The sequence below is a fragment of the Euprymna scolopes genome, chromosome 39 (genome assembly GCF_053919585.1).
Source record: "Euprymna scolopes isolate OS-2025 chromosome 39, ASM5391958v1, whole genome shotgun sequence".
In the NCBI taxonomy this organism is placed as follows: domain Eukaryota; kingdom Metazoa; phylum Mollusca; class Cephalopoda; order Sepiida; family Sepiolidae; genus Euprymna; species Euprymna scolopes.
In genome coordinates this window covers 67,684,495-67,701,639 of record NC_136520.1, presented here as the reverse complement: position 1 = coordinate 67,701,639, position 17,145 = coordinate 67,684,495, and the positions used below count along the sequence as shown (strand labels likewise).

Genomic DNA, 17,145 nt, shown 5'->3' with positions numbered 1-17,145 from the left:
TCCAGGTTGGTATCTGGAGACGCATTAATTCACTGGGAAAGATGCACCTCTAGTTTTCATTAAGACCTGCATCTAGGAGAAGGTAATTCTGATGATGTTGGATGGTCATGGAGGAGGACGAATCTCTAGCAGATCAACGGTTCTATGGTATTAAGAGTTATGTTATTCGATTTCAGCTATGCAGATGATCTAAGGACATTTAATGATATTTAGTATCTTATTTCTCGCAAATCTTGACCATTCTTGATTCACTTATTTTAAAACAATTTCCTGACAAATCTTTCTTTTTACCATGTCACATCGACGTAGTAATGGGGTGGGGGAATCCCTATTTAGATTAATTAGATGACAGAACTTTTTTTTTTTTTTTTTTAGGCATAATTTACTCTCATTGAAATAGATTAATTTAAATATGAAGTCGACCGCTTAACATATAAACACCCGAATCGTAAACCAAGTGTCTAAAAATGCTTCGTGGGCGATAAAAGAACAGACGCATGGACTTTCTTTACTGGTAAATATCTCCGGCAAGAAATTGTCTTGATTTCAAATTGCGTATTGCTTCTATATTTCTTTTCAGCCTAATTACCCAGTTTCTTAATTTAATTCTTGCCTGGCCAAGTAACTGTAAAATCTAAATGTGACGACGTTCAGAATCTATTCAAAATATATAAGCAGAATATTGGTTCTTCCTTTCCTTCTCCTTAAAAAAAAAGAGAAAGCTATCACTAAACGACCCCAAATGTAAAGTGTATCCCCCCCTACTCCAATGACCTGGGGTAGAATTCCTTAGCGTCATTTGCATGGTGGTCGAAGAGAGCCACACAGCTCAATTTTAGCTAAGTACATTTTATTTATTTATTTATTTTTTTATTTTTTTTTTTTTTTTGCACACTTTATTTTGTTTTAATATTTTATTTTATTCTATTTTTACTTATTTATTTTATTTTTATTTTTAAAACCAAACAAATCTAACCCTCTTTTTTTTTTCGTTTGTGCTCATATCATTCTATGTAATTTTATCTTATTTCTCGCAAATCTTGACCATTCTTGATTCACTTATTTTAAAACAATTTCCTGACAAATTTTTCTTTTTACCATGTCACATCGACGTAGTAATGGGGTGGGGAATCCCTATTTAGATTAATTAGATGACAGAAGAACTTTATTTAAGTACAATACTTAATATTAACAGCCATGGTAAGGTGCCAAAAAAAAAAAAAAAAAAAGTGCCGCCCAATTTTAACTCTCACTATTCGTAACCTAAATATGCGATATCTTAGCTGTGATACTCGAGCTATTCTTCCTGAGTGGATGCTATGCTCTATGCGTGACCTTAATGTCTGCCTATAAATACAAAATACGAATTTTCCGATCCGCCATGAACTAGTTCTTGTAACTGGAACAAGCACCTAACTGCTAGCTACGAAATCCCAATATACATTTTACCTCCAAGACCTGTCTAGCCTGCATGCGCAAAAAAAAAAAAAAAAAAAAAAAAAAAAAAACTTACCTGCCACTCTAAATCCTAATGTAGATATGTTTCTTGTAAATTAATAACCCCTGTCTCTTGAAGGCTAACAATCTGCTCCTTCCCACCAAACCGCCACTTAACTCCTACATTTCACACCGTTTTGTACTGGAATCTTTAACTTCCAGCCCCTAACCCTCACATGCTAACTGCCTAGTCATCACTACACATCTATACAATTCTACCCTTTAGACATGCATTGGAGTTCAGTCCTATTCCAGTTGGTATTTAACAGCCAAAGTATGTACTCGGAAGCAAAGCACACCGCACTGCATTACACAACTATGTCTCCTCTTAGATAGCTTTGCAACGCAAATACGAAACAGAACCAATGCTCCTTGCTATGCTAAATGTCCATAACTCTTACTTGAAAGCTGAAAACATCTCTCAATAATAGAAACTCACTTTGTACCTTTCAACTTTATTCGCACCTACTAAAACCAGCCCATATATCTATTTACCAAATTACACATGACTCAAAACTTACTGTTTTATCCGTACTATATTGCACTCGCATCTCATGCCCTGCTGTCATCTAAAATATAGTTTGGGCACAACTCGTAGTTCAATTCTTAACACCTACTCACACTTTAATATTATACTAGGCCCAAGCTCACATGAATAAAAAAATAAAAAATAAAAAAAATAAAGAAAAATAATAAAAAATGTATATATATGAGAAAGCCTCAAACCACATTATCTCCTCCTAACAAGCCTCCTTACAATCATAGTTGCTTACACTGCATGAGCTCTACTCAACCCCTTTATCCAGTAACAATGAAATAACAATGTCCCTAATTCACTTTGAGGAGTGTAACTATTTAGCAGATATATAACCTCTACAAACTAACCCAATAATATTAACTAACCACGCGGGGTCGCAGAAATACCTGGATTAGAACCCAGGCGCGGAGCAAACCCTCTCAGTGGTGACGGACCCAGGAGATCTTTCCAGATCATCCGTCTAGGAGAAGGAAAACTCTGAAACTAAACCAAAGAGGAGGGAGGCCTCTTCAGTCTTGGATGACAACCTTCCTAGAGCTGGTGACTCAAACAAATTACCGGTTTGCAAACCTAAATTGCTTAAGGAGTAGATAGGTCCTGCCTATCGCCCGGCTTCCATACTCCTTCTTTGCCTATTAGTCAGGCGCAGAGATACTATCACAGTGATTCGACAGAAACACCCATTGGTAGATCTTGTTTCTTGTCTAGGGCAATGAACGCCGTTTCCCCCACTCCCAACATACCCCACCCCTAAAGCTGGGCACTTGAGAATGCTTGAGTACCATATATGCCTGAGCAATTAGATTGGGTTGACCTTCCTCTGATGGGTTGAGGGTACCGGATTGACAGTTACTGGCTGCTGTTTCCGACTGGTAGTACAGGTGCCCTAACTCTTTGGTAGCGCTTAGAGCGGCTGCTCCATCAACAGTTGTATAATATCGGGATGTTTGCAGTGCCATGGCACGCATGGACAAGGGACCCTGCACTCATCCCCGGTGGGCTTTCCTGAGGCCACAGTCCTAGTTGATGGAGGGTCAGCTGATGGTCTACTTGTGATGCATATGATATTCTGCATAACCTCCTGCTCGGCTTCCCCTAACCTAACCTAACTGAAACTCGTTAAAAATGATGACAGTACAATCTAAAAATAAGCTTAAACCAGGCTTAGGGTCAAACAAATCCAACTTGCCTCCTCCCTTGAGGCTTGCATTCACAAATATCCGTGGGCTTAGAACTAATTTAGCTGATGTTGAAGCATTTCTCCTAACAAATACCCCGGATATCTTAGCACTAAGTGAGACTAACCTACACTCCTCCATCCCCTCTAACTACTTTAGCATGCCTAGATATCTCTCACTCTGCCGTAAGGACTCTGACAGACATATGCACGGACTTGGAGTTTACATTCGTAACACCCTTCCCTTGACTAGAGAAACAAACCTAGAAACGGATGATCAAGCTTTTATGTGCTTTAGACTAATCATGCAACACAACATTAGCTACTTTTACTTTTTCTACCGCTCTCCCTCGACCCAAGACTGCACCATAATAAACAAAGTATCTGACAGCATAGACACAGCACTCTCCTTCGACACTAGCGCCCAAGTACATGTATTTGGTAACTTAAATGTTCATCATAAAAACTGGCTTGGATTCTCTACTTACACAGATGCAGCAGGCAGCGCAACTCATAGCTTCTCTGTATCTCACTCCCTATCGCAAATTGTTACTTTTCCAACCCGCTTCCCTGATCAGGAAGAACAACACGCATCACTATTAGATCTGTTTTTGACCACAGTTCCTGATGACTGTGTAACAAAAGCCGACAGCCCACTTGGGAACGCTGATCATGCGGTGATAATGGTTGAAATCGCCCTAAACTCTAGACCCAAAACTGAAGAGCCAGTGCTCAAAACAACGAGATATTATAAAAAGGCTGACTGGGAAGCAATCAGAGATCTTATCAGAGACGCCCCATGGGGAAATATTTTTTCTCTTCCTGCTGAACAGTGTGCAACCGAGACCACTGAATGGTTCAAAACTGCAATTGAAGCGCATGTTCCCATGCGGAAATTCTATAGCAAGCCCCACTCTCCCCAATGGTTTACTTTGACTTGCGCAACTGCCATTGCCCAAAGGCAGCATGCATTCCGCAGGTTTAACCGACATAAGTCTAGTTCAAACAGACAGAAGTACATAGAAGCTAGAAGTAACGTCAAGAAAGAAATAGCGACAGCCAAGAGGGAATTTACGGAAACCACTAAAAAACGCATCGAAGCACAAAAACTAGGAACTCGTGACTTCTGGAAAATCTACAACAGTGTAGTAAATAATGGGCAATCAACAATTCCTCCACTAACCAATAATCACGAGGTTCTTTGCTCAGCAACCGAGAAGGCTAACATGCTTGCCAGTCGGTTTGCCTCAAACTCCACACTGGACCCTCTAAACCACCCCCTACCTCAATTTCCTATGCGGACAGACGCCACGCTTGACGATCTAATAATCACCCCTGCTCAGGTGCATGCTATCATAAAAAACCTTGACACTTCAAAAGCATGTGGACCCGACCTCATCCCAGCTGTGCTATTAAAAAAGTGCTCAGCCGAAGTAGCTCCAGTTCTCTCTAAACTCTACAACAAATGCCTTAATGAATCTTGCTTTCCGGGCTGCTGGAAAACTGCTTCTGTGGTACCAGTATTCAAGAATTCTGGCAAAAGAACTGACCCATTAAATTATCGCCCTATTAGCCTCCTCCCACTTTTTGCCAAAATATTTGAGACCTTAATTAACCATGCTCTAGTCCAGCGCCTTACAGATTCTAAACTTCTGACCGACCAACAATATGGATTTAGACAAGCCCGTTCCACGGCAGACATCCTCACTGTAATCTCTGAACGCATATACCATTCACTGGACAAAGCGGGAGAGGGCAGAGCGGTAGCTCTAGATATATCCAAGGCTTTTGACAGGGTATGGCATGAGGGTCTCCTCAGGAAGATTAGATCATACGGTATCACTGGTAGAATACTTAACATAATTAAATCCTTCTTAGATAAGAGAAAAATCCAGGTTGTCCTCGACGGTCGGACATCTAAACAATATGATATAAATGTGGGAATGCCCCAGGGATCTATCCTTGGACCTCTGCTGTTCCTGATATTCATAAATGACCTCCCTGACAAAATTGACTCTGAGATGGGTATATATGCTGATGACACCACACTCTATAGCAGGCACGACAGAAAAACAAATGAACATATATCTAAAGTAATGGCAGAAACACTAGAGGATGACCTCCAATCAGTAGTGGAATGGGGACAAAAATGGATGGTCATGTTCAATGCCGCCAAGACAAAACTGGTTTCATTCAATAATTACAAGAAACCTTCTCTACCACCTATAGCAATGGCCAACGACTCTTTATCTGAGAGTACGTCTTTCAAGCTCCTTGGCCTAACGTTCACAGGAAACATGAGCTGGAACAATTACATCGGGAGCATTGCCAGGGCCGCTGCGAGGAAGGTGGGCTACCTCTACCGTGCTAGAAAACTTCTAACACCCGAAAGTATCCTGTACCTCTACAAGGCCACTATTCGCCCATGTATGGAGTATTGCTGTCATATTTGGGCTGGTGCATCGGCTACTAGTCTCTCGCTCCTTGACAGGGTTCAAAAGAGAGTCGCAAATCTGATAGGTCCTGAACTGGCATCTAAGCTTCAGCCTCTGTCCCATCGTCGAAACGTTGCATCCCTCTGCCTGTTCTACAAGTATTATAATGGTGAATGCTCTGATGAACTGCAATCACTTGTGCCCCCACGACGACTTTGGAATTCCATTCCAGGTCACTGCTTTCCCAACTGTACTGACATGCATAAGTTCAAGTGCAATGTGAACCAACATCTCGCTGCCCAAATCCCTACATAGTACCCCAGTAGATGTTTCCCCTGATAGTAGCCCCCTACACCAAAGTGGCAATGTGCCTTGTTTGGGGTGAAAATGTAATTAAAAAAAAAAAAAAAAAAAAAAAAAAACGATAGGTGCAAATAGGCGAGTCAGATGCCACTGCGCTGGGGAAGGTAATACACATACACTTCATGTATCCTGCCAAGTTGAAATCATGTGATGTCTTCAGAGGAATTGGACCAACAATGGACCAAAGCTCATAGAGAACACTAACCATGATTTCATCTACGGCATGAACATGCCACGATACAAAAAAAAGAAGACAGCATAATCACGTTGACACACCAGTTTTCATGAAATAACTGAAGTTAAGCAATGTTGCGCCTGGTCAGTATCAGATGGGTGACCATTTGGGAATACCAGGTGCTGTATGTAGGAGAATGTCGACACCTCCCTACAAGAACTACAAAAACATAACATCATCTCGCCTGACTGGGATATATATGCAACTGTTTGTGAATTTGATATTTCCTTGACACTTCCGTCTTTGGAGGAAGCTTTTTAGTGTAAATGCAAACTGAAAAGGCAGTTCTTCAGAGCAGTGGTGGAGTCTCTCCTTGTTTACGGTGCTGCAACCTGGACACTCACCAAAAGATTGAAAAGAAAGCTAGATGGCACGTACACCCATATGCTACGAACAGTGTTAAATATATCTTGCCAAGATCATTCCACGAAGCAGCAACTTTATGGCAACCTACCTGCCATATCTACTACCATTAGCAACGTCTATGATTTGCCAGTCACTGCCAGAGGAGCTAGATCCACGTGTTATGCAGTCCATTAAATGAATAGCGCAATTAGTGCAGGATGTCGTTGTGTGCGATGGGGGTCAAAAGGTAAAGACTCATCGAACTCCTCAAATTGCAAAGTGGGAAGAGTGAAATGAAGCTTTTATAATTTTTTTTATTTTTTACTGTTGGTGAGTCACCAGTTGTCAAGACCAAAAGTCACTTGAGGATAAGGGTTAATGAGATAGAATGATTGTCAGCCGATGTGTACGTTTAACTTTAATTAAGAGAACCAAAAAAGGATTAAAACAGAAATATGAAACAAATGTTACCAAAGGCAAGATAACTGTGAGTATTAATGGGTAAAACATCTGGATAATTTAACAAAACTGAATTATGGATTCTTGGTTGGAAGGAGGGGGGGAGGATTGGGATGGGTGAGTTATTACTTGGATCAATTGGAGAATTACTTGGTTGTAATTCAGTTACAGTGCATAAGTAAATTACATCCTTATGGATGCAATCATTATTAAGTGGACATTCCTGTTTATTTTGGAAATTGCAATTTGTTCTAGAAGTAGAAGGGAGGGAATTTATTCACAGTAATTACTGCCTTCCATAGTTGTTATCTCACCACGTTTTTGGACAACTGATCCTCTGGCTGGCTTTTGTTTGGATTGAAATCGCTATCTTCAGACAATACTCACCTGGAATCGTAGAGCTTCAATGCCTATATCCACTGCACCATGGGCCTCGAAACATGGTGAGACGACAACAACTATGGAAGGCAGTAATTATTGAGGATACAGTTAAGAGACTCAGCATTCCTATCCCGTCGCAGTTAACCACCTGACGAAGGCCTGATGAATAGTTGGCCAAAACGTTGTGAAACAACTATGAAGATGAGGATAACAGTCCACAAATAAACAAATAAATAAATAAATATACAAATCATTCATCTCAAAGGATTCCAGCAATAAAATATATATGCATAGCAATAAAATATATATGCATAGCAATAAAATATATATGCATAGTAATAAAATATATATGTATAGTAATAAAATATATATGTATAGTAATAAAATATATATGCATAGCAATAAAATATATATGCATAGCAATAAAATATATATGCATAGTAATAAAATATATATGTATAGTAATAAAATATATATGCATAGTAATAAAATATATATGCATAGTAATAAAATATATATGCATAGCAATAAAATATATATGCATAGCAATAAAATATATATGCATAGTAATAAAATATATATGCATAGCAATAAAATATATATGCATAGCAATAAAATATATATGCATAGCAATAAAATATATATGCATAGTAATAAAATATATATGCATAGCAATAAAATATATATGCATAGTAATAAAATATATATGCATAGCAATAAAATATATATGTATAGCAATAAAATATATATGCATAGCAATAAAATATACATGCATAGTAATAAAATATATATGCATAGTAATAAAATATACATGCATAGCAATAAAATATATATGCATAGCAATAAAATATATATGCATAGCAATAAAATATACATGCATAGTAATAAAATATACATGCATAGTAATAAAATATATATGCATAGCAATAAAATATATATGCATAGTAATAAAATATACATGCATAGTAATAAAATATATATGCATAGCAATAAAATATATATGCATAGCAATAAAATATACATGCATAGTAATAAAATATATATGCATAGCAATAAAATATATATGCATAGTAATAAAATATACATGCATAGTAATAAAATATACATGCATAGCAATAAAATATATATGCATAGCAATAAAATATACATGCATAGTAATAAAATATACATGCATAGTAATAAAATATACATGCATAGCAATAAAATATATATGCATAGCAATAAAATATATATGCATAGCAATAAAATATATATGCATAGCAATAAAATATATATGCATAGCAATAAAATATATATGCATAGCAATAAAATATATATGCATAGCAATAAAATATATATGCATAGCAATAAAATATATATGCATAGTAATAAAATATACATGCATAGCAATAAAATATATATGCATAGCAATAAAATATATATGCATAGTAATAAAATATACATGCATAGTAATAAAATATATATGCATAGCAATAAAATATACATGCATAGTAATAAAATATATATGCATAGCAATAAAATATATATGCATAGTAATAAAATATACATGCATAGTAATAAAATATACATGCATAGCAATAAAATATATATGCATAGCAATAAAATATACATGCATAGTAATAAAATATACATGCATAGTAATAAAATATACATGCATAGCAATAAAATATATATGCATAGCAATAAAATATATATGCATAGCAATAAAATATATATGCATAGCAATAAAATATATATGCATAGCAATAAAATATATATGTATAGTAATAAAATATATATGCATAGTAATAAAATATATATGCATAGCAATAAAATATATATGCATAGTAATAAAATATACATGCATAGTAATAAAATATATATGCATAGCAATAAAATATATATGCATAGCAATAAAATATATATGCATAGCAATAAAATATATATGCATAGTAATAAAATATACATGCATAGCAATAAAATATATATGCATAGTAATAAAATATATATGCATAGTAATAAAATATACATGCATAGTAATAAAATATATATGCATAGTAATAAAATATATATGCATTGTTTCTTATTTTCTTGTGTAATTTTTTCCTTTTTATTTGTTTGCGCAACAATGTTATTTTGCATCGAACCCACATGTTGTTTTTTTTCAACTAGACCTATGTTGTCGTCCATTTGCAAAGATGTTCTACCCCCTCACTATAACAGTTCTATTATTTATTTATCCAAACGTAGTTGCTGCACACAGTATGGTGGGCAGACATTGCAAAGATTGGCTTTTCGTTTAAAACATCACGTGCCATGAAAGATTCTTTATGCAAATTTTTCACCTTCAGATGTTCTGACTAATACATATAGTTATGCAATCAGTGAGCACTTCATAAATAATCATGCGTGTGCCACAAATTTTAGTGCTGATATGTTCACGATTCCGAGCAGATCGCACTTGCTCTTTCATTTAATAATCCTAGAAACCATTTTTATTAAGTCCTTGAAAGCTTCCCTTTGCAAGAAAAAAAGAAAATCTTTTAGGACTTAATTTGATTTCGATGTAATTTTTATTCCCCATTTATTTTTAATTTTCATTTTTTTATATTAATTTTTTTTTCTCTCCCCCCCCCCCCTCAGCCTCCCGTCATATTCATGATATTTTTTTTTAATCGCAATTTTCCTCGATTTAGCTCTGTTGAGCGAAACCCGGTTAACTAGCCTTTATTTTAATTTTTTATTTTATTTTTATTTTTTTAATCATGTTAATTGGTCTATATTGAGCTATAATTAAATTTTGTACCCAAAAAAGAATTTTCATATATATATATATATATATATATATTCATTCATTTTCCTATTTTCTTGTGTAATTTCTTTTTTATTTAATTAATTGCAGGTGTCTTGTGTTTGCAATGAAAATAATCGCCGAGAAATGTTTGATAAAAACAAAGCTCCAATAATTGATGAAATTATCGAATGCAGCCCTCGTCCTCCAAGCAATTTCTCCGAGACAATTATATCATTGATCAAGAAATTTATGGCTGATCTGGAAATAGAGTACAGTATAAAATTTGACGATGGTATTATCATTGGTGATAAAGAATTTGAAACTAAATTAAGCCAGATGAAGAATTTCTGCGATTTAAAAGGTTTTCGTGTGCCATCAAAAATCTTAGGCTTTCTGGGAGTTTTAAACAAGGCACTAATTTACTACAATGAAACAACAGTGAGTATTTTTTCTTTTCCTTACATTCACCCCTAATAAGACATATCATCACTTGAACGTAAGGGGCTACTATTTGGGACCGTTGGGTTAGGAAAGATTAATAAGATGTTGGTTTACATTACATTTAAACTTCTGCATATCAGTACAGCCAGGAAAGCAGGTAGCAGGAAAGAAATTCCAAAGTCTAACTGTTCGAGGGAAGAAACTATTAGAAGAGAAAACTTTTTGGCATGTAGGAACCTCAACAGTGAGGGAGCGAGATTTTGTTGCTAAGCGGGTTTATCGGGGATATGTATGTTGAGAGGGCACAAGTGCAACGAGTTCATCAGGGCACATTCCATTAAAATATTTGTAAAACAGGCACAGAGATGCAACACTGCAGTGATGGGACAGGGGTTTGAGCTTAGATGACAAAGTGGGACTTATTAGATTGGAAACTCTTTTTTGGATTCTATCCAATAGAGAGAGAGTCTAGTGGTAGATGCACCAACCCAGATGTGGCAACAATATTCCATGCATGAACGAATGGTGGCCTTGTAGAGGTACAGAATACTCTCAGGTGTGAATAGTCTTCTAGCTCAATAGAAGGAGCCCACCTCCTTTGCAGCAGCCTTTGCAATGTCCTCAATGTATTTGTTCCATTTCATATTGGCCATGAATGTTAGGCCAAGAAGTTTGAAGAAAAAATTCTCAGGTACGATGTTATTTGTCATGAATATCAATGGTAGGAGAGGCGTCTTGTAATAAATATTAAAGGAGAGCAGCTTAGTCTTACTAGCATTAAATGTTACCATCCATTTGCGGTCCCGTTTCACTACGGTCTGAAGGTCATTTTCTAACGATTCAGCCATTTATATACATCTGTTCTTCTCTCATGCATGTTATAGAGAGTTGTCATGAGCAAATACACCCATCTCAGACACCAATATTTAAATAATAAAGCTGAACGTGTGTGTGTGTGTGTGTCTCTGTACACGAATAGGCGCCAATGTGATACTCACCAAAACTGTGGGGTCTGCATATGCGCCTGGCCCCTAAAATATGGAAATGTAAATAAATAATGTTTACAAGAGTTTTTTTTATACATATGCATATGCATAAGAATATTTGATAAGTATGTTTCAGCTTAGACACAGATGGTATAATGAATATGTATGAATGAAAATATGCCACAAACTTTAACACAGAGTTTTGGTAACTATACTTGCGAATTATGTTACAGTTTGAAGAAATATATATATAAATTTATATTTATAAATTCATATATATATATATATATATATATATATATATATATATATATATATATGAATAATGATATGTTTTTTGTATTTAATGTTTTATTTTTTATATTTCAAGTGGTTCTCTGCTCTGTGTCATAAAAAAGTTATATTTTTGTGACCAAGAGCAGAGGACCGCTTGAAATATAAAAAATAAAATTTTAGATACAAAAAAATAACATTGTTTTCATGCTTCAAAAAACCCTCATGACCTTGAAATTACTATTCTAGAAGCATTTAACTTTTAACACCATATATATATATATATATATAGTCCTGGTCAAAATCATAAGACCACTTAAGAAAGTAAGCGTTTACGCATATTATCGAAGTTTTAATCAAACAAATGGTTGAAACTATTACCAAAAGGGAAAATATGATGGAAAAAAAATGAAATCTGCTTCATTCGAAACCTTAACCCTGATCTAATAATTATTTTTTAAAAAACAAACATTTTCACCTGGTCAAAATGATAAGACCACTTTAATAAAATCGGCTAGTTTTGAAAAAATGAATACGAAAAGCTTTCTATGTTACTAAAAGCAACTTGTTCGTGGATAAAAAACATCTTACTAAATTATAAATGGCAAAAGGGAAACCATTATCAGAGTTTGAGAGAGGAAGGATCTTTGAGCTTAATAGGGGTGGACTCTCTCATAGAACCACTGCAAACGAAGTGAATCATAGCAAAACGGTCATCACAATTTTTTTAAGAAATCCAGATCAATATGGGCACAAAAAGAGTCCAGGTCGATCAAAAAAAATAACCCCATCACTAGATCGCTGTATCAGAAGTTTAAAAAAAAAACTCCAGTATGAGCTCAAGTCGATTGAAAAGCTAAAGCAGCAGAATGTAGTCCTAAAACCATCAGAAGGCATCTGAAAATGAAGGGTTTCAATCATTTAAAATGACTGCAGAAACCATGTCTTCTTGAACAGCACAAAACTAACCAACTTAAATATGCTGCCAAATACTAGACTTGGGATGAAGAGAAGTGGGAAAATGTAATTTTCTCCGATGAGAAAAAGTTTTATCTAGATGGTCCAGATGGATTTCAACACTATTGGCATGATAAAAATTTGTCCAAAGAGACTTTTTCAACTCAGCATAGTGGAGGAGGGTCTTTAATGATCTGGGGTGCTTTCTCGTCAGCGGGGACCCTAAAGTTGCAAGCAGTGAAAGGCTGGCAAACATATATTTCAATGCTTGAAAATGCTTCTATCAGGACTGAAGGTACACGTCTGTGTGGAAGAAATTGGATTTTCCAGCAAGACAACGCTGCGATACACGCTTCTCTACAAGCACGAGAATACTTTTCTTCAAATAATATAGAATTGTTAGATCATCCAGCATGTTCTCTGGACCTCAATCCCATTGAAAATCTTTGAGGATCGATGGCAAAAGAAGTGTTCAAGGATGGAATGCAGTATGATTCGATAAAGGAACTTTCTGATTCACTTTTCAGTACATGAGATAAAATTCTTTTGCAACTGATAAAAACTTAGTCGCAAGCATGCCGAAGAGAATTTTTGAAGTAATTCGTAATAATGGAGGCTATACTAAATACTGAGATCCTTTTTATAATTTATAATTGCCTTTTGTTAGATAAATTATCAGTGGTTTTATCATTTTGACCAGGTGAAAATGTTTTTTTTTTTTTTTAAAATAATTATTTGATCAGGGTTAAGGTTTCGAATGAAGCAGATTCCATTTTTTCCCATCATATTTTACCTTTTGGCAATGGTTTCAACCATTTGTTTGATTAAAAATTCGATAATATGCGTAAACGCTTACTTTCTTAAGTGGTCTTATGATTTTGACCAGGACTGTATATATTAATTTTAAGAGGATTAGAACAACAGTCTAAAGAGTGGAGTTTATTTTAATACATTAGTAAATGCATTAATACAATAAAAAGAAAACAGTGCTCATTGTAATGTAGATATATAATAAGCTCGATAAGCATATATATCCTACAGCTATTTTAATATTGAGTAAGATGATTGATAATTTATAATTAAAATTAAAAATCGGTTTCACAATGAAGAACAAACAAAATCAATAAATTGTACGATCGTTTCGGAAACAATGTTTTTATTGAGACAGACAATAAGTCTTGGACAATAATTTTATCATTTAGTTTCATAAAACAAAGTCTCCTCATCAGCAAAAATATTGGGTGGGGGTTTAAAGACACCAAAAATAAAACTAGCATTTTTTTAAAAAAGGCAGATATATCTTTTAATGGTCCGCCTTTAAAGGTCATAAGTATCATCGTCAATGCATTCATTGGAATGTTAAATGTAGTTTATGATTCATAATTAATTTTATACCTTCTTGGCCTTTTGGTCAAGATCAAAGAAAAAAAAAAAAAAAAAAAATGCACACACAACATACAGAAATGAATATACAAATTGTACATAGTTAAATTTTACATTGAACGCTGGGGTTATTAGTTAGATTAGGATCCACAGAGTGATTGAGGTATTTTGGTAAATGTTGCCAGTCAAGAGTAAGACTTCAAAGTCTCATCTGTTACATAGTCAAAAAGACCCTGTACCCTCCCCCTCCCAATTTCTTGTAGGGCCTTGTGCCTAATTTTGTTGAATTGAATTTTTTGTACGTTTTTTATGTTCAATTTTTTCTTTCTCAATAAAATATATAAACAAGATCAAAGTGTAGTATCTGTTCCGGCAGATACTGCAAGCAAAGACCATATGTGTGGGCAACCTCACATATAAGACCTTGGTCAATGTAGGGGCAACCCTTCATACCAATTGTCACTATCCAACTCCCCTACTCCCCGGGGAGTTGGTCCCCATTTCCCCTTCACTCCTCACATTTAAAATCGGCCTTGTGCCTAATTTGCTCGGTGGGGGAGCAAATAAATACCATCTGTTCTTCAGATGCTGCACTTCCATTTCTTGTTCTCTTTCGGTGGAGGAGAAATCCTTCACGACTGAGACAATTTTTATTTTTGTACCTTTTCTCCACGTTAAAAAACGACCCTGGTGTCTAACTCTGTCCCGTGGGGAGGCATAGTAAATAGGTCATAAGTATTATCGTCAATACATTCATTGGAATGTTAAATGTAGTTTATGATTCATAATTAATTAAATTAATATATATATATAACTTACTATATATATATATATATATATATATATATATATATATTGATTTAATTATGTTTTTTTGTAGGCTCTTTATGCACAATATTATCTCCAGGCAACAATTGAAAAACCAGACAATAACTGCCTTCCAATTGAAAAAGAAATATTTGATTCCTACAATTCAATCGAAGAAGAGCTGGGAAAGTTTTACTTAGAGGATGACTTGAAAAAAAATGACAAACTCTTACAACTGAAAAGACTATTGCAGAACAGTTTTGAACAGAACAAGGAGATGAAAAGTAAGTCTATAAAAATGTGTGTTTTTTTTTATTCTAATGATGATCTAATAACATATTCTTTGAGAGGAAGATTGATAATTCATATTATTTAGATTTTTTAAAAATTTTTGGTTACACATTTGCAGACATATTTCAGTCTATGTTTTAAGTGAATGTGTAAATCATAATCCTTATTATCATTCACTCACTGACTGAGAGTTCTCACACAGGCCATCACCAACGATTGCTCACTGATGGTAACTGATGGTGTTTCCTGGGGTCTGAGTGATGACAAGTTTCCTCAGATTTCCAGTATGCCCCACCTCTTTCGATAACCAGCACATGTGATTTCACATTATCATAACAGCTGCTTACCATTGATTTCTTGCTGCCATCAGCCATTGGTCTTGGGTGGCAATAAGCCTTCCTAACGTTTGAGTGGATGCAAAAGTAGTATTTGTAGTAGTATTTGTCTTATGTTATGCCAAAGTCTTAACGATTATTATTGAGTTGTTAATTCTTATGTGGAAAAAGATATGTTATAAGGGACATAACTACGTATCGAACCAGATGCGAAACAAAATATAAAAGAGCAACCATTTTAAGATAGGGCTCCTTGTCTTGTTTGCAGCCTTGCATCCTACCAGTCTTGCGGCTTACACTCTACAAGTGTACTCCGGTTAACCAAGCTTCCCAGGGACAAGCTTTTAGCTCTCACACGCTGTTCCTTTTTTTTTTACCTTCATTTGCATTTGTCTAACTTCAAAAGCAAGTAACCAGTTTGTATTTGTATTATTACGAAGTATTAATAAACCTTCTTTTTGTTACACATCCCACTCAGCGTATTTTGTCATATTATTATATACTGTTGAAACAGGATATAACAGTTGGTAAACAAAGATGATTCTTTATCTCTTAATAGAGATAAATTACTGTATTTAATGATTTTTTGACAAAAATTTACAAGGATTTCGTTACTGAACTACCATTAAGATCACGTACGACAAACAACCATTTGAATTTTTCTACATAAAGTAGTGGAGAGTACGGATTTCTCCGATAAGAACTCACGGAAAGGTAATAAAATTGTACTTGAAATATATTGTCATAACAAAGTGAACTTTGTTTATATTTTTGACAAAAAAATATTTGGGAAACGTAAACTGAATTCAAACTCGACACCATAGGATTACAAGCTTTTTGAAAGAAAAGAAAGAACTCTTACGATTCTTTTTTGCGACCGTATTTTTGTTGAAAAACAGTTTGTTCATCATTGTAAATTAATTAGAACTATTTGTTGTGTGAATTTGATGTGGTTAGAAGCAAGAAAGACAAGTCTTACCGTGGGTGTGCAGCGAGTGAGTTCATTAGGGAATGGAGGCAGATGAATGGCGCATCTACGTTGGTAGATCTAAAATCTGCCTATTTGCAACTCCATGTTGCCAAGAAGCTCTGGAAATATCAGTTAGTCAAGTACAAAGGCAAAACCTACTGCCTTACGCGAGTGGGGTTCAGGTTAAATTCGGCACCCAAGATTATGTCAACTATCCTCAGGAAGATTCTAGAGACAATGGGAAAGGGAGATGGGGTAGTGAGCTCATACATAGACGACATTCTGGTGACTCTGTTGATGTCTACGCGAATGAGATTATTTCCGATCAGGCAGGAGAGAAGGCAATGAGAGTGGAGACAGAGGACTGTAGCGATAATCTTTCTTGAACATTCCGTTTGTGTATTTGAGGTGAACCCCCCCCATTATACCTCATTTGAAAAAGTTGACCATACGGATTGAGCTAGCCTGACTGTATATGTGAAGATAAAGAATAACAAAA

The 17,145-nt window shown here is 35.2% G+C and overlaps 1 protein-coding gene across 2 annotated transcripts in view; it reads left to right on the top strand.

Moving 5' to 3' along the window:
* LOC145263825 (ATP-dependent RNA helicase DHX58-like) overlaps positions 1–17,145 on the top strand; it is an 83,195-nt gene that overhangs the window by 26,205 nt on the left and 39,845 nt on the right. For both annotated transcript variants that reach the window (XM_080120890.1, XM_080120891.1), the window contains 2 exons: positions 10,312–10,641; positions 15,124–15,334. In XM_080120890.1, coding sequence (XP_079977016.1) covers positions 10,312–10,641; positions 15,124–15,334 — 541 coding nt within the window. The remainder of the gene's footprint in view (positions 1–10,311; positions 10,642–15,123; positions 15,335–17,145) is intronic.